The sequence below is a fragment of the Calidris pugnax genome, unplaced genomic scaffold (assembly GCF_001431845.1).
Source record: "Calidris pugnax isolate Ruff unplaced genomic scaffold, ASM143184v1 scaffold14, whole genome shotgun sequence".
NCBI lineage: Eukaryota > Metazoa > Chordata > Aves > Charadriiformes > Scolopacidae > Calidris > Calidris pugnax.
Genome location: NW_015090793.1, coordinates 14,212,902 through 14,231,830, shown reverse-complemented (window position 1 = coordinate 14,231,830; position 18,929 = coordinate 14,212,902). Strand labels below are relative to the sequence as shown.

General features: G+C 44.0%; 1 protein-coding gene across 10 annotated transcripts in view; it reads right to left on the bottom strand.

Moving 5' to 3' along the window:
- Positions 1-18,929, bottom strand: part of EXOC6B (exocyst complex component 6B) — a 311,137-nt gene that overhangs the window by 146,412 nt on the left and 145,796 nt on the right. For 8 of the 10 annotated variants that reach the window (XR_001411259.1, XM_014936006.1, XM_014936007.1 and 5 more), the window contains 2 exons: positions 17,915-18,091; positions 6,534-6,602 (listed from right to left, as the gene is read on the bottom strand). Coding sequence is in view for 9 of the 10 variants with exons in the window: in XM_014936006.1 (XP_014791492.1) it covers positions 6,534-6,602; positions 17,915-18,091 (246 nt within the window). In the remaining variant the exon portion in view is untranslated. The remainder of the gene's footprint in view (positions 1-6,533; positions 6,603-17,914; positions 18,092-18,929) is intronic. The other 2 variants (XM_014936012.1, XM_014936015.1) reach the window with 1 other exon arrangement.

Below are 18,929 nucleotides of genomic sequence, written 5' to 3'. Positions count from 1 at the left end.
GCCAGCCGTCTGCCCTGGGAGCAGAGGCGGCCAACAGCCTCCTGGGCTGTATTAACAGGAACAAAGCCAGTAGATTGAGGGAAGCGATTATCGCCCTCTACGCAGCGCTCGTTAAAACTACATCTATACCCCGCACCCAGTTTTGGGCCTCCCAAATACAGGAAGGACACTGATAAACCAGAGTGAGTTCACTGGAGGCCACTAAGATGGTTGGGGCTGGAGCACTTGCCCAACGGGGGGAGTTTAATGGAACTTGTTCAGTCTGGATGAGTGACTGCTTTGGGGGGACCTAACAGCTACCTTCAATACTTACAAGGAGGTCATGGAGCAGAGTAAGTTGCCCTGAGAGGTTCTGCAGTCTTGGTCCTTGGAGGTTTTCAAGACCAGATTGGATAAAGCCATGAGTAACCTGGTCTGATCCATGAGCTGCCCCTACTTTGGGCAGGAAGTTGGACCAGAGACCTCCTGAGGTCCTATCCATCTTGAATGACTCAATGAAATACTAAACAGATGCAATATATATTCCATGATCAGGACTTACAGAGTCAGCCTCTTATTCTAGTCACTAAGAGTGGAATGGAATTGGGTGAATCAGAACGAAATCAGCATTCAGTGTAAAATATCAGTGTATTTTCAGTGAATAAGTGACAGTGCAGAGTTTTACAAAGCCCTGGGAAAGCAGGGCTGCTGTTCCTAACCTCAGGTGACAAGAAGTCTGCATCCGGGCTATTGTAGTAAACCACCCTTTTTTTTTTTTCTCCCCCCTAACATGTCTGTTTTCCAAGCTGAATATTTTAAGAATCAAGGCTGCCTGTGATCATATCTAGCCAGCTTAGAATGAACACTGATTTCTTTGCTGCTTCTTTGATCGAAGCCAAGTGGTTTTCTCATGGGTAATAAGGTCACAGGGTTAAAAGAGCAATATGACAATTACAAAAGTTAAATCTATTGCCACTACAGACAGACACACTACCCAGGGTCCATTAGCACGTAGTACAGAATGGTTATCACAGGTCACTGACACCAGTTCACTCTAATGGCTTTTCCTGTGTCCTTATCAATCCAGTGCACAAAGTGTCTCACCCTCAGCCTTTCCCTATGATCTCAGTGCTGTGTTTATAGCTATCTAACTCCACCAGGCACCAGTGGGTCAGCCAAGTCAGCAGACAGTGAGATATGCCAGGACACAACGATGGGACAATCTGCAAAGTGTCTGAGATGAACAAGGAGTTACCAGAGACTTCGAGAAGGAAATTTTTTCCACTGCCCCCCCACCCCCTCAAAAAAAAAAAAAAGGTTTTAAAGTTCCCAAGGACACTGAGGGAAAACTTTACAACCCTGATCTCAAAAATAGAAGTAAACCACAGACTTTCCATGGTACAGTTTGTGTTTCAGTATCAAATAAAAGAAACAACTTACTGTTACAAAGAGAAAAAAGAGACGTTTTCATATGAAAGAGAGGGTTGGGTAGCTCTTATTATTTGAATTGTGGTTCCTATAAGAGGCTTTCTCATCCCTTGAAAGAAAAACTTCAATTGTTCTGCCCCGTTACCAAAGAACAAACATTTTGGTGGGGATGCTGGAGCCTCCCCAGAGAGGTGGGAAGGGGGCAGGAACGGCAGGCTGCGTCACAGCCACCATGGGCAAGCAGATGAGCAACCAGCCTGCCAATTTAATAGCCCACAGGGGCAGAAAAAGAAGGATTAATGCAGGCAGCACAATCGCTAGCACACTTCTAAGATAAATTTAAAAAAAAAAATAAATTTAAGTGGAGCGCTAGGAGGAAACTAATGATACACTGCCGGATTTACAGCATCTCCCACTTTGAAGGAAATCTGCTCGGCTTGGAGATACAAAGTGGTGTTTCCCATCCTCAGCCAAACAGCTCACCTTGAGCCCCTGAGCCGATGAATCCCTGCACAGTTTCTGCAATCAAAACGTAGCAATTTAGCGATAAGCAAAAGTAAACCTTTGTTTCTCCTCCCAAGGCCATGCTGGCTCTGCACAGCTAAGAGAGATAAAACATTATATTCTTCTCTAAAACAGGCAAGCAAAAATACACAAAGTGGATACAGTCTATGCACAATGCATGCATTTTAATAAAGGAATTCAAAGACATTTCTACATTGATTACTTTTAGAAGGGAGGGGGTATTATTTGTTTTACATTTTTGTACCTCTCCTGATATATTTTGTGCATCAAAGCAGTTTTAGGGTTACAGAGGCTTGGGGTAAAAGCAATAAAGCAGATAAAAATGTCAGTGGCAAGATACAACAAATTTATAGTAAATACCTGTCAACTGCTATTTATCTAAATTATCCAGCTCTGGGATTCTCCAGAAATACTTCATCAACTAGGAAGAGGCAGCTACAGTTTTAAACCTGTATTTACATCAGAATATGCTCTTTTTTTTTTTTTTTTGGACACTTGTTCTTTACCCTAAAATGACCCCTTTGTAGCTTGGACTTTCTGCTGTGCATTTAATACTGTTTTATAATATGATAATACTCTGAAACAACATATCTGCTCAGGACCACAGTTAGGCTTGGGTTTTGTGTCTATCCCTTTAAAAACCTTGTGAACATTGCTCCTTAGTCTAAAACGCTCAGTAATAGGAGGTCTCCAGAAGTGATGGGGTTTTGGGCTGCTTTTTTTTTTTTTTTTTTTGGACACTTGTTCTTTACCCTAAAATGACCCCTTTGTAGCTTGGATCAAAGAGCTGGGAGTGTCAATACCAGTGTCTTCATGAACATGTTAAGAACCTCAAAGTAATTGGTAACCAATTAGCATAAAGCTAAAAAAACCCACCTAGCTAAGGCAAACCCTAAATGAGTACTAACAGGCAACAACACTGGCTGAAGCAGGAGCTTAAAGGACTTAAATCATCATCAGCTGCCTTCTAGACAACTTCTTGGGAGCACCCTCTGTGCAAACCACTCTGACTCTTTCTGGCTTTTTTTTTTTTTTAATTCCTTTTTGCTCTTCGTTCACTCTTTGCTTTCTGTGTTCCTACAGCTTACAGGAAACATGAAACAAAAAATGCTTTTCATTTTATGTTATGTAAAGCAAAGCAATTCCATGTCTTGGCCTTGAAATACAAGGCACCCAACAGCTGTTCAGATGCTCCAGCAGATAAACCATCTGGCCCAAACCTTACCTTTCCTAATTTATTTTGGATATCGATCAAAGCAACTTAAGCATTACATAGACTTTGGTCAAAGACAACATAAAAGATAAAAACGTCAATGGCAAAATCACTTCACTGAAATATTCTTGTTTCTTCTTTATATAATAATATTACCATTTTCAACAAACTTCTCTATTAACTCAAGGAAAAGATATACCTGATACCAACAGCCTAGCAGCCTAACCACACTGCAGATGAATGTCCTTAAATAGCACATCACTGCTCAACAGAAACTAAGTGGGGTTTAGTGCTTAACATCAGCTAAAACTAGACACAGACTTTGGCCAACTGACCAAGGAGACCAGGACAGGCCCCAAGACTCACGTGACCTGGCTCTGCTGCCAGTACCCCCTGTTTACCCTTTTATATGATGCTCCTGGCATCTGAAGAACCACCATATCCATGGTTCCAGCTAGCTTGGTTTTTTCCAGTTTTCCTAGGAAAAGGACAGCATACATTTGCCTAGTAGTACCAGGATTCCCACCAAGACACCAAGGTTGTTCAGTGGTTACCGATTCACACCAAGTTGAAAACAAACCTCTCATCTGAAAAGCTTTTTTTAATGCAATTCAGAGTGCATTTGCTGCATGCAGAAACCACAGGCAGGGTAAGGACTTGTTGTTCTAGGCACTGTTCAGGGATGTAAACCCAAATCACGAAATCAAAGGGTTAGTTGAGCAAAGAAAGGCTATCCATGTGTACAACTCCATGTATAATAAACAAATACGCTCTTGTGATGTTTTGTTCAATATCTGCAGTACTCAAAGTCTCTCCTACGCCCATTTCTTCCTCAAGACACTCTCGGCCAGGCCGTTTCTCACAAGAAAAGGAATCTCCGATGAATAGTCCCATAAAGCATCCCATCAGAGCCTGTCCTCCCCAGAGCTGCCACCACGCCAAGGTCCAACTCTCAATTAACCCCCGCCTGACCTTCCTTCACTTTCTTTCCCCCTCCTCTGCCCTTCCTGAGAAAGTTCAGCATTTCCTGGAAAAGTCTCCTTGCCTGTTTGATATTGTACTTCGCCTTGGTTGCTGAAGGAAGGATTTACAGGTGCCTGGCCCCCTCTGTAAGACCATGACCGAAGGCTGACCTCCCGTTACAATATGTGAACTTCTGCCCTGCTGATAAGGCTGGCAGATATGAGTAGGATTTTTCAAATAATCCTTTGGGAATTTATAAGCAGCACAGCCATAAAACCGAGGTGACTGGAAGGTCGATTTCACTAAAAATAATAAATATCTCAATGTTTATTCAACGTGGGCCTTTTTAACTGCAGGCCAAGCATTTAGATAACGCTATTGTAAATGACAAATATTAGGATTTTTTGGTAACTATTACATTATGATCCTTCCGTCTGACACTGATGTGGCCGTTTTCCCTCGATGCTTGCTGGATCTCTGACATTGTTCAACCCAAGTTGGGCCTAGAAAGCCAGGACAGGATTCAATCACAGGTCAGCAAAAGGGCAATTTTCTTTTCAGAAGCCTTTTCTACAGTCAGTTACCTTTTTCTCTTGCTCCTGTCTCACCCACACACCTTCTTTAGAGTTCTGATGTATCTTTTTTCTCATTACGAAGGAGCAGGGGCAGAATGACTAAATGATCTCAGCTCAGGATGGGGACAGAGGAGGCTAACCCACTGGCATGAAACCACTGCATCAGCTCTAACTTCACCATCACCAACTCCACTGCACTATTCCCACCTCAAGCAGAAGACAATCTGATCCACCTCCACAGACCACTGCCCATGAAACCTATCTTCTAGAAGTAGCATTTCCCTAATACGCTTTGGAGGACCAATCAGTATTTCAGATTAAAAAGTAAAGCAACGAGACAACACCAAATCCCCAACATAGAAATGAGATAATTTCAAACGTGCAAAACTGTTATATCCATCAGTGAAAGCTCTTCATCCTTTTCACAACAGTTTTATGTATAAATACACAATTAAATAAATACCCTTGCATTAAACAAATGTACGTAAGTTACACTAATAGAATTCCTAATCCTGTTTTCATTATACATATTCTTCACTGAAGTTTCTCCAAATAAAATGACACTTTGAAATCCAGAAAGCATTTCAGACCAGTTGTAATCTTCAATTAGCACACTCCCTGAACCGGGCTCCCAGCGCCGGGTTTGAGGAGGAGGTTTTGGTCCAAGATAAACAGAGTAACACATTTTGGGTAGGTTAACTTTTTCATTCCAATAAAATATCATGGCAATGTAGCCAAATTACATAATTATTAACAGATGAGAGCACAAAAAGATTTTATATAAGTGTTTTTTATGACAATTCTTTTCCTTTCGCAAATTCATTTGTATGTATTGCTGGAGAAACTGGCTTTAGAAGTGCCTTAAAAACAATTCTCTCACAAGCCTGGCTCCACTGTGGAAAGGGAGGAAAGCTGCGAACAGAATGCTCCTTTCATCTGCTGCCTGGGCTTCAGATTGCTCAACCGCAGGAGAAGAGCCCTCTGAAAGCTCTGACTCTCCAAAGGACATTAAAGAATGGATGCAAACAACACAGGTTCTTTGGGTCCACAGATGCAAGACTCATATGCTGCTGGAGGCATCTTAGAAATTAAAAGTTGAAGGGTAAGCTACAAGGGCATCTTATTTGCCCTTGTTATAAATAAGTAAAAAAAATCAATACCTTATGTCCTCATAATGCCTAGGAGAAAACGTAGCTCATCTAGCAGCCTACATTTGCAGAGATGGGAGCTCTCTTGAAAAGTTCTCAAGAACATGACACGGTTCAGAGTAACACTTCTTAGCATTAACCAAACACAGAACGCTTTCAGTTTGGCCGTATTTTTCAGTGCACGCAAAGCCTAACTATTGGAAAATTGGGAGTGATACAGTCAAATGGTAGATTTGGTGGGATGACAACAAATCTGTTCCTGTCAAACAATGTCTGAAGAGCAGCAAAGTTCTCCTAAGCACAGCAAACAACACATTTAAAAACAATTTCTCTCCCCACCCGCAACTCCTCCATTTGCCCTGAATAATGAAGCTACTGTGGTCAAAGAAGAATTCTCAGAGGAAAACAGTATGACCAAGAAATACATATATTGTAAATCCAGGGTCTGCAATATTTGAAGAAAATATGCCTTTATATTTCTGTGGCCTGCATGAAGTAACTGTGTGGTATTTATCAAAATACATCTATCACTGGCCTGCTTTCTGCTTCAGGTAATGCACTTCCTAGGTAGGTGAATGTTAAGAAATGTTTTGCAACCACCTCCTTCGAGCAGCACCAGCAGAATGAGCAGCACCCCATTATCTTCTTTAAACCACAGTCCATTGTCACCACCAGTCTCACAGGCAGCACAGAGTTACTTACCAGGACAGAGTATATGTGCAGGCATCGGTACACCGGCGAGAAGTCCACCAGGTCCTGGGCCCCAGGCACCTAAAAGACAGCAGGAGATCAGTGTGAAATATGCAGAAAAAATATCAGTAAGTGCAACTCTAAAATACCTAAATATAGGCATGCAGGTTCAACAGAGTGACAACAACAATTAGACTGATTATTGGTATCTACCTATATCTGACTATATTTATTTTTTTTTAAGATTCTCAAAGTAGGAAAATTTCATTTAATATTGCTCTGACTCCATTTACACTCCCCTAGGAAATCACATTGCAGCATTTGGCCCGCTGTTAGCCAGCCTCACAGAGAATTAATTTAACCGTAGGGTTAAATACAAATTCCAGCATCCTGGCACAAGCCATTCTGGTCCTTATGCAACGGGGTGGGGGGGTAGACGGGACTAAACATTTATTCTCTAGATTTCTAGTTTGATTTCTTTAAAAGCATCAATTCTTTTTTTTTATTATTTAGTTATTTTTTCTTTAAAACACGCCACACAGACTCCAGCACCTTTCAACAACATAGTGAGTCTTGCACAGGGACAAGGAAGCACATTTTTGAAGGGTGGGACAGAGGGAGGGAGGGCGAGAGGAAAGATCAGAGAGAAAATTTGCATACAAGAAGCTTGTGTCCTTTGGATATGTTCAAGCCAACACAGTATTAAGCTTGTTGGCCAAGGCATAAAGCTAAGGCAACCCTCCTTCTCCCCCAAAATCCAGAGAGGAGGGGAGTGTTCTGTTGACATGTGGTGGAAAAAAGGGGAGAAAGATGAAAGGGACCAATGGACAGGCCTGGGAAGCATGTTTATTTTATACATTTTTAATTATGCTAAAAAGGAGGTAGGATGAAGAAGAGAGAAGTTTCTAGCTGGATGAGGGTTATGCAAGCCTCAACCAACGCTGCCCAAAGCACCTGGGGCGAGCGGTCCTCCTCATCTAAAGCATTGGCTTCAAGCAGGGGAGTGCAGAAGTTATGGGCTGGAAAGGGAAAACAGGCGATTTTGTTAAATGGCCTCCTGTGTAATGTGGAACTGGAGATGTTAAAGAATCTCCTTTATGCAAAGAAACCCAGCACTCAACACTACATATGTTCTTGCTAAGAACTGAAACAATGAAAGAAGCTACGGAGATGGACAGAGCAGCAACACACGGTGTGGGAGCATCCCATCCCACATCACCAGCACTGCTCCAAGACCCCCCAAAACTCGACAGTCTCAAGCTGGTGGTGCAGGGAGAGGAAAACAGCCGGCTCAGCAGGAACAAGGCAAGAAAGAGTTGTACTGGGGTACGACACGAGCCTGCTCATCTATCACACTGGGCTCTCCATGCCCCTCTTTGCAGCAAGCACTCCACTGTGCCATTTGAGCAGCTCTTACAGACAGGAAAGGTTGGCTCACCAGGAAGGAAGAAGGTTTCCAAGCAAGTGATGTGACTCACATTGCCTGTATAACCTTTCCATGTTGAACCCAGCTGTTCAACACACCCCAGCTGAACCAAGGGCAAGCAGCTGTGAATCACAGCTCACCGGTCTCATTGACATCTCTTACCTTTTATAAGACTATATTTGACAATTGCAAACACTAGGCAGCAGTTTTATTGTGTTAATGCCAATTTTATCATGTCGTCTTGGTCATTTATTTTCCATTTGCAGTCTCCCAGGCCTCCTAATGCTCTCTAAATAGCTCCCAAATCTAGATTTCAGCTACTTTGTGGATACAGATTTTGTCTTGCTGTATTCCTCCAGCATAAAGCGTAATTGGTCTCCAGTTGGTATAACAGTAAAACACTCCTGGTTCAGAAATCCCTGATTGCAAAACTGCTGGAGATCACTAAAGCAGACAGGAAAGTATCGGTATTCACTCGACCCAGCCATCCTCCAGCGACCACCATCAGCGCAGGGAAGCTGGACTGGATGGACCCGAGTCCACCCTGTGTTTTTCTAAGGGAGGAGAAATCTGTCATCTCTTCACAACATCATCAAAGCAGATGATGTTTTCCTATGAATTTGAATTCAGGATCAAACGGATTTGCTCCTCTTGGATTTGGGACACTAGTTGAACATGGTCCACGGAGAAATATTTCTGATAAAGATTTGTGAAATCAGGATATTGCCAAAAACGGAGTTTACTCCCCCAGAGAAATTCTTTCAAAGCAGACTGCAACATTTTCACAGTCTCTGATCTTCTGTAAAAACTTTTAAGCCCACACACACGCTCACAAAAAATATGCTGGACTATTCTGCAGAGTTAATATGTCTGAGACATTAACAGCTTTAAAATTGCTAATCTAGGTAGAACACTATCAGACGTGGAAATGCAAGTCCTGGACCACAAGAAAGCTTCTGCAAACAGAAAGACATGCACCCAAAACCTGTGCTAGGATTTTATGCAGGGTATAAGCCTACAATATATTTTAAGGAAAAGAACAGACCACCTCTCCTACATATAGCCATAGCACTACAACAGAAGAAATAATAATCTTATCATTTTAAATCTTTCCAGACTAACCAATATAGGCAACAGAATATACAGAATGTATGAAATTATCTTTGTGGACACTTTAACACGTTGCACAATTTAAACATTCTAATATAGAGATATTTATCTAATATTTAGATATTTAGACATATCTAAAAATTCAGCCTTAGCACATCCTCTTTAGCAGTGACTTGATTTTCCTAGCCAAAGCTGCAATACCAGTGTTCAAAAAAAGTAAATAAATCTTTGATTTTTGAAACTTGATGATGAAATGAGAACTAGAGCTGCCTCAACAACAGGACTGATTATTCCCCTGACACCTCCCCTTCAGCATAATCTTTTTTTTTTTTTTTTTTTTTTGAAAAAAAAAAAAAAAAAAAAAAAAAAAAAAAAACAACAAACCAAAAACCAAAATGTAGCTACTCCTTCATAAATGAGCTCTGTGGATTTTTATTTAGCAGTTCGTGGGGACGCTGATCATCCTTGTGCTGCTCGCTGGTTCTGGAATTTTTTTTTTTTTTTTTTTTTGATTTGCAGAACAAAGAATTTATTCATCTTGTCCAAAATTTTCCCAGTCCACAAAAGATCAGCTTCACAAACCTCATTCCCAACCCTTTTTCTGGCACACTCCTGGTGCTGGGAACAGAGGCAGACCTGTCAGTCTCCATAAACAGCCAGAGCCTCACTTTTTGCAAAAATGTTTTCAGGTGGGTTAAACACTACCTGCAGCAAATTCAACCCACAAAAACCAAGCTTTCAATGGAAGTGTTCAGCTGTAGCTGCCAGAAACACAAGGCTGGCCCAGACTTAAGGGATGCCCTGATCTGGCTTCAGACAAATTTGTGATACAATGGTTTGAATCTCTTCACACGACACACACATTGCAGAAAGCATCCGTTCACCATAAGGAGTAAAACTTTACTGCTCAAAGCTGTGTTGGTTCTGCACTGCACACAGCTCTGGAGTCCTCAGCACAAGACAGCCATGGACCCACTGGAGCCAGTCCAGAGAACACAGCAATGGACCAAGGGCTGGAACACCCCTCTTATGAGGAAAGGCTGAGGGAATTGGGGTTTTTCAGCCTGCAATAGAGAAGGTTCTAGGGAGACTTTGTTGTGGCCTTTCAATACTTAAAGGGGATTTATAAGAAAGGTGGAGATAGACTTTTTAGCAGGGCCTATTGCGATAGGACAAGGGGTAATGGTTTTAAACTGAAAAGGGAGAGATTCAGACCAGACATAAAGAAAAGCTTTTTTACAGTGAGGGTGGTGAAACACTGGAACAGGTTGCCCAGAGAGGTGGTAGATGCCCCATCCCTGGAAACATTCAAGGTCAGGTTGGATAGGTCTCTGAGCAACCTGATCTAGTTGAAGATGACCTTGCCTGTGACAGGGGGGTTATACTAGATGACCCTTAAATGTCCCTTCCAATCCAAACTATTCCATGATGCAACAAATCACATCTAGTCTCTGGGCACCAGCAGCCAGGAAGCAATTTATCTCATGCTGAATGGAGGTACAGAACAAACCGTGCTGTAGATTTACTACATCTTATGTTGTCTTGGTATCCTTTGGCTGCTGCAGTGTGACCCATGGCTTAACCTTAGGGAAAAAAAAGAAACCTGCATTTGCACAGTCAAAAGGATGCTCAGGACACTGTGATATTGGAAATGACCAGATGGTCCTGCAGAGTAACTGATCTCACTCTGGCTCACGTTATAGACAACAGGCAGACAGCTTTGTCTGGAAATGGAGAGGTTTCTCTCAGTGTCCAAGATGTTTTTGGCATAATTACTAGTGGAAGCAAACAAAAGGTAGAGGCTGATGGCACCTAACAAAGCCATTTATCAGGGAAAGTCAAGAGAGTTCTCTGTGGTCTCTGCTCCAACTCCCAAAACTTTGTAAGAAATCTATTACATGCACTTTGAAAATTACAGCTTATTCCTACAGCCACGTCAACCTGAAAGAATGCCAGAAGCATGATGAATTTGGGCCACACCTCACACCTGCTGATGTCCTAAGTGCCAAAGTCCTTCTCCAAATAGAAAACTGACTGGAATTTGTTGAATTGTTCTTCAAAGACAGTCGAGTAGCTGTTATTCTGGAGTGTGATGTCCTTCCTTAAAATTTCCCCTTATCCCACAAAGGAGCACCAGGGAGTCCAATTCGCCCAAACCACTTCACAGACACCTGACCAGTCTTTTTTGGGGACAAGAAGAAATGAGGCAAAACACAGGCAAGTTTGTCTTGCTGGATTCAACAAGATCACAAAAGAAAAGTCACTGAAAATAAGAAGAATCTGGATGAGCTTTGTAGTTTTCTAGATGCTTTTTACTACAAAGGAAACAGCTGGCACAAACTGAGCAGACTGTGGAGCTACTAACTGTGAAATGCAAATCCTCCTTCTGAAACTTGACATTCATAAAAACCGGATTTAAGCCTTCTCCCAGCTCACTTTACAGCTGTGACCACTTCCTCCCTCTGATTACAGTGGGAGCTTCCACCTCAGAGAAGCATCTGTACTTAAGTGGGACAATAATGTCTCCAAACTGGACAGCACTAATGAACTGGAGAACCACATCTCATATTCATCTTCTTGAATGCATCTGGCAGAGCTCTCTTCTACTCTAAGAAAGAGAATGATCTACACTAGAATACATGCAACAGTGCAAGAAAAATTCTTATGCTATTTCCTTCCTTTCAAAAGTTTTCCCGTAATTTTTGCTGCAGGAATGAAGGGATTGCTCCATATGGGTAAGGAATCATCGACACTCTAGAACAGTTCATCCAGTCTAGGTGGAGCACGCTGTAACATAGTCTGCTGAATGGCCTCAGATATTTCCTAGAGGCAGGAAAAAAAAATAAATAAATCCACCCTGCTTTATCCAGCCACCAGAATCTGGAACTCTCCTGCCTAGACTTAATTAGAAATACCTAGGACCATCCTGTTTTCAATTCTGAGTAGGAGTGGGCGCAAGGTTGTTTCCATTCCATATTCAACCAGTCATCACTGACTGTCTTCCAAACAGAAGCCTGCAGTCACTGGTTGGCATTATTGGCTGTGAAAGGGCAAGAGCTACCAGCGCAGTCACTGGATGCTCCAGGATCATTTCTTTAATTGTCTACTGACTTTATTCTACAAGGGGCTGCCTTTGCTTTCTCCATGCTTTCTTGTTAGAAGTATTCCGTATTTTCTTCAGAAGTGTAAGCCTCAGCAATCTTGGTGGGAGGCAGAAGACAGCAAATGACACGTGCCCAGTTGTTGCAGCACTGTCCTTCTAAGGCCAAAAAGGCTTATTCAGTGCTCCAGAACATGGAGGTTGTGCAGGAAATGATATACAATTCACTTGCACCCAGGAAACTTAATACTAACAATTTTAAGCAATGAGGATTAACTCTGGAGACTCAAATCCCATCTTACTGGTATTCCTGCATAGACAAGATAATCATAAGGAGAAAGAGTGACACCAGAAGATGAAAAGGTAGGAATCAACTATGGAAAAAAAATTGTGCAGTGGGCCTGTAACTTTTGAGAACCCTTACCAGAGAACATCCCATTAACATTTTACATGCCCAGTTTTGGCGAGGATGGAGTTCATTATCTTCAGGGCAGCCCATATGGTGCTGTGGTTTAGATGTGTGACCGAAACAGTGCTGAAAACACACCAGTGTTTGAGCTATTGCTAAACATTGCTTATGCAGCATCAAGATCTTTTCCTCAGCAAGTCTGCTGAGGCTGAGCAAGAGGCTGTGAGGGGACAACGCTGGGACAGCTGACCCAAACAGACCAAAGAGATATTCCATATCATGTAACACCATGCTCAGCAATAAAATTGGGGTGGGGGGTGGGTGAGAGGTGTAGTTTGTTTTTTTTAAAGCATCCATTGTTCATCAGTCTGCTGGTGGGAGGCTGGGAGTGATTGCCTTTCCATCGCTTGGTGGGGTTTTATTTTCTCCTTTACTTATTAAACTGTCTTAAGCTCAACCTATGAGTTTTCTAGCTTTTGCCCCTCACATTGTCTCCTCAGTTCTTCTAGGGGCTGGGGTGTGAGTGAGCAACTGGTTGGGGGCTTAGCTGCTGGCCACGGTCAACCCATTAGGCACACATGATGCTCCTTCAGATTTAGAATCATAGGCTCATTTTGGTTGGAAAAGTCCTTTAAGATCATTGAGTCCAAGTGTTAACCTAGCACAGTCACGTCCACCACTAAACCATATCCCTAACTGCCACATCTACACATCTTTTAAACACCCGCAGGAATGGTGATTCAAACACTTCCCTGGGCAGCCTGCTCCAGTGCTTGATAACCCTCTTGGTGAAGAAATTTTTCCTAATATCCAATCTAAGCCTCCTTCTGGCACAACTTTCACTGAATTTCACTGAATTTTTAGAGTTGGAAGGGACTATAGAGATCATCTAGTCCAACTGCCCTGCTGAAGCAGGATTGCCTAGAGCATGTTAGAGCATGTTACTCAGGACTGCATCCAGGTGGGTCTTGAAAATCTCCAAAGAAGGAGACTCCACAACCTCCCTGGGCAGCCTGTTCCAGGGCTCTGGCACCCTCACCGTGAAGAAGTTTTTTCTCATATTTGAGTGGAACCTACTATGTTCTAGCTTGTGCCTGTTGCCCCTCGTCCTCTCACTGGCAACTTGAGATCATTTCCTCTTGCCCTTTCATTTGCTACCTCGGAAAAAAAAAAAAAAAGACCAACCCTCACCTTGCTACAACCTCCTTTCAGGTAGCTGTAGAGAGCAATATGGTCTCCCCTCAGCCTCCTTTTCTCCAGGCTAAACCACCCCAGTTTCCTCAGCTGTTCCTCATAAGACTTTGTTCTCTAGACCCTTCATCAGCTTCATCGCCCTACCTTGGACACGCTCCAGCACCTCAACATCCTTCTTGTAATGAGGGGCCCAAAAATTTAATGGCCCTATTTCCAGATGAGAGATCCATTTGTAGTAATAAACAAATCATTTTTCTTTCCAAGAGGAGAAGATATTCCCCCCACCCCACCCCTGCCGCCCCCGGGGGACAAGAACACGGGAGAGAGCTAAGCTCATCAGGAACCAAAACCTTCTCCTTCTGTTCCCCCCCACCTAAGGCAATGCCGGGAAATAACGGCAGAGGGTTCTTTGCCATCGGGCTGCCGAAAGCCGGGGCTCCCCCGCCGCGCCCCGTTTCATCACCACGGACAGCGGCCGCCGCTGCCCCGGCCCCGGCCCCTCCCGCCGCCGCCTCTGCCCGTCCCGCCGCCGCTCCGCCGCCCCCCCGGTTCCATTGCCGCTTCCCGCCAGCACGGCCTTAAACGCGCCCGGATCTGCCTCGGGATGAGCTACATCGGTCCGATGAACGGAATTCAGAGATCGCTCCCAACCGCGCTACACAAGCCACTGTCTTTTACACTCCTCCTCCTTCACGTTTACCTTATACCTTTCAAGTCTAATTGAAACTCAATTCTGATTTCTAATTCCAATCGACTCAGATGTTGCAGGCTCCACAAGAAGTGCTACATTACACACTGCCGCCTGGTTTTGCGAGAACCCACGCCGCAGAAGTGAGAGGTTTTTAGAGTGAGGTGGAACAAGAGCTATTGAAGGACCAGATTTTTATTTTTTAACAGGGAAATGAAATGAGGCTGAATATGAGCCGGCAGTGTGCCCAGGTGGCCAAGAAAGCCAATGGCATTCTGGCTTGTATCAAAAATAGTGTGACCAGCAGAAGTAGGGAGGTGATTGTGCCCCTGTACTCGGCACTGGTGAGGCCACACCTCGAGTATTGTGTCCAGTTTTGGGCACCTCAATACAAGGGAGATATCGAGGTGCTGGAGCGAGTGCAGAGGAGGGCAACGGAGCTGGTGAGGGGGCTGGAAAACAAATCGTATAAGGAGCGGCTGAGGGAGTTGGGACTGTTTAGTATGTAAATTCAAGCTTAGGAGCTATTTTGTACTAATAAATATCTGACTCAAGAGTAGATACGCTGAAGTATGAGGGTGAACAATCATTTCCAAGAGAAGAATAAAATGACTTCATACAACCAGAAGCACAGGGCAAAAACAAATTAAAAAAAAAAAAAAAGACCAACCCTCACCTTGCTACAACCTCCTTTCAGGTAGCTGTAGAGAGCAATATGGTCTCCCCTCAGCCTCCTTTTCTCCAGGCTAAACCACCCCAGTTTCCTCAGCTGTTCCTCATAAGACTTTGTTCTCTAGACCCTTCATCAGCTTCATCGCCCTACCTTGGACACGCTCCAGCACCTCAACATCCTTCTTGTAATGAGGGGCCCAAAAATTTAATGGCCCTATTTCCAGATGAGAGATCCATTTGTAGTAATAAACAAATCATTTTTCTTTCCAAGAGGAGAAGATATTCCCCCCACCCCACCCCTGCCGCCCCCGGGGGACAAGAACACGGGAGAGAGCTAAGCTCATCAGGAACCAAAACCTTCTCCTTCTGTTCCCCCCCACCTAAGGCAATGCCGGGAAATAACGGCAGAGGGTTCTTTGCCATCGGGCTGCCGAAAGCCGGGGCTCCCCCGCCGCGCCCCGTTTCATCACCACGGACAGCGGCCGCCGCTGCCCCGGCCCCGGCCCCTCCCGCCGCCGCCTCTGCCCGTCCCGCCGCCGCTCCGCCGCCCCCCCGGTTCCATTGCCGCTTCCCGCCAGCACGGCCTTAAACGCGCCCGGATCTGCCTCGGGATGAGCTACATCGGTCCGATGAACGGAATTCAGAGATCGCTCCCAACCGCGCTACACAAGCCACTGTCTTTTACACTCCTCCTCCTTCACGTTTACCTTATACCTTTCAAGTCTAATTGAAACTCAATTCTGATTTCTAATTCCAATCGACTCAGATGTTGCAGGCTCCACAAGAAGTGCTACATTACACACTGCCGCCTGGTTTTGCGAGAACCCACGCCGCAGAAGTGAGAGGTTTTTAGAGTGAGGTGGAACAAGAGCTATTGAAGGACCAGATTTTTATTTTTTAACAGGGAAATGAAATGAGGCTGAATATGAGCCGGCAGTGTGCCCAGGTGGCCAAGAAAGCCAATGGCATTCTGGCTTGTATCAAAAATAGTGTGACCAGCAGAAGTAGGGAGGTGATTGTGCCCCTGTACTCGGCACTGGTGAGGCCACACCTCGAGTATTGTGTCCAGTTTTGGGCACCTCAATACAAGGGAGATATCGAGGTGCTGGAGCGAGTGCAGAGGAGGGCAACGGAGCTGGTGAGGGGGCTGGAAAACAAATCGTATAAGGAGCGGCTGAGGGAGTTGGGACTGTTTAGTATGGGGAAGAGGAGGCTGAGGGGAGACCTCATCACTCTCTACAACTTCGTGAAAGGACACTGTAGAGAGGTTGGTGCTGGTCTCTTCTCACAGGTAATTAGTGACAGAACGAGAGGGAACGGCTTCAAGCTCCAACAGGGTAGGTTTAGATTGAACATTAGGAAAGAATTTTTCACCGAAAGAGTGGTCGGGCATTGGAACAGGCTGCCCAGGGAGGTGGTTGAGTCACCATCCTTGGCTGTGTTTAAGGGCCGTTTAGATGCAGCGCTAAGGGACATGGTGTAGGGGAGGACTCTGTAGAGTAGGGTAGATGGTTGGACTCAATGATCCCAAGGGTCTCTTCCAACCTAGACGATTCTATGATTCTATGAAATGCCAAAATAGTTCTATTCAAAACAATGTTTGATTTCAAAAATGTGCCCTTTCCACTCTTTTTTGTTGTTGTTGTTTTTCTATTTCTGCTCTATTTCCATTTTGATGTAGGAGTAAATATCCTACCCACACAGTTTCAGTGCAGCATCAGGGGGCTGGGTCGTACCCTACAGTTTGGTCCCCGTGAACTAAGTGGTGATCTTGGGCTGCTTTCAACGTGCAGCAGAGACGAAGAGGAGGGGCAAGACATGGGCACAGAACCACTTCAGCAACTCACACTATTTTAAACTTCAGAAACTTGTTCTTAGTCCTATTCTCTGGCTGGTCATGGACTGTCAAGCTCAGGGCAACAAACACTACCCAATTCAGTTACTGGTTGTAGCTAAAAATACCATTCTCTTGGCATAAGAGAGGCTTCAGCACATACAAGAAAAAGCATTCAGCATGGCAGATAAAACTAAAAGGCTGAATGCAAGACTGCATCACAAGAAATAAAGAACACATCAAAAAGCTCAACACCTCATGAGCTACGTCTCCCAGCTACCGTTCCTGAAACAGAGGGACAGTGCTCTATTGCATTTTAAGCACCACAAATCCAAGATGTCCCACTGCATGCGCTATCCTCCAGCACACAGAAGAAAGAAGAACCAACACCATCAGTGAGGTTATGCTTTGAGGTTGACACTAACAACTGACAGTCTGAATTATGCTTTGAGGTTGACACTAACAACTGACTGACAGTCTGAGGAAGCAGCAGAAGCAGAAAGGGAGGCAAAAAGAAGTGAAATAAAATTGCATTTTAAAAATTCTGTCCCAATGCAAGCCTTTTCAAAACAAAATATGTATCTGCCACCAAAACAAACGTTCCACAGGAAAGGCCGAGTATCTCACACGCTCTGCAGTACTTTATGCTTTTTTAAATGAAGGACAGATACTAAACTGCCTTCCCAGATAAGCAACCCCTAAGCTGGGGGACAGAAGACATGGGCTGTTCAGTTCTCATACGATCCTCGGTACCTCTGCCCGAGCCTGCTAATGAGAATAGGGACAATAGTGCGAAATAACCCAATACTGAAACACACCCCATGTTCTACAGCCTATTCTGCATCTTTATGACACACTGCATGGCAACACAAAAAACTGTGTAGGGTGCAAACATCGTTTGAGACACTACTGATCACCCCCAATCTGTCTAGTCTCCTGGATTTGATGTTATGCAGTTACCTCTTCATCCTCATCCTCATCTTCAACATCCAGGATACCCGAATCTTGCTCAGACATGGGGCTAGTGTTTTTTACCTCCAGATCTGAGCTTGCGCAGACTTCTTTCTTGGACTTCTTCCCCCCGCTTATCCTTGGATGCTGTGATACAATATTGTCCAGGTTTCTTTGCTGCTGTGCCTAGAAAAAAAGCAGATTTCACCTTTTACGATAGCATCCTCGGATTACTATTTTTTTTTCAGCCAAAAGATGTAATCAGCCACGAAATATGACAAATGAGACAAAATAAAACACGCACTTAATGGAACTTCGAAATGTTATGTTTTTCCTAACCCAGATATTCCAAAAAACCAGAAGATTCATTTCAAAACCATTCCAGGGATTATGCAACAATACAAACAATATTCTGACTCTTCACAAATCAAAATGCCAAACCCATCATACTGTCATATTGATCTATTTACAGCACAGATGCAGAAATATTAGCCCATAGGCCATGTGGTGACTGTCACAGGCTAAATTAAAGGACGTACTTAACCGTTGGATTTGTTCCTCTTTTCAACCCATGTCAGCACAAAACATTCCACATCTGGACCCCAGAGGTTCCTGAAAGCATTTTTGTGGTACCCCAGGAGAGCTTAATTGTACGCTGCTGATGTACAGAATGAGCTGTAAAAGGTATTGAACCAAGATTCGCTCACTGGGAGAAGCACCAAGATTCAGGGTGCAAAACACATGGACTCGATGGAGCTCCCTTGTACGGCTGCTGATACGCATTCCCAGGGCTTTGGGGTTTGTTTGCAGCGAGTTCAAATGTGCGTGCTCTGCTGCAAAAACTCACTCGGTTCCCTCATTGTTACTGAGCACAATATTTGACAGGAAAAATGGTTTAGCCCCAATTGTTCAAGAGAGTTGACCAAGAACTTCAAACTGAAGGGGAAGGGCAAGGAGCGGGAATGATGTAGAGACACTGTTCTCACCACAAGTGCCAAATTATGGCCAAAACAAGGGGGAAAAG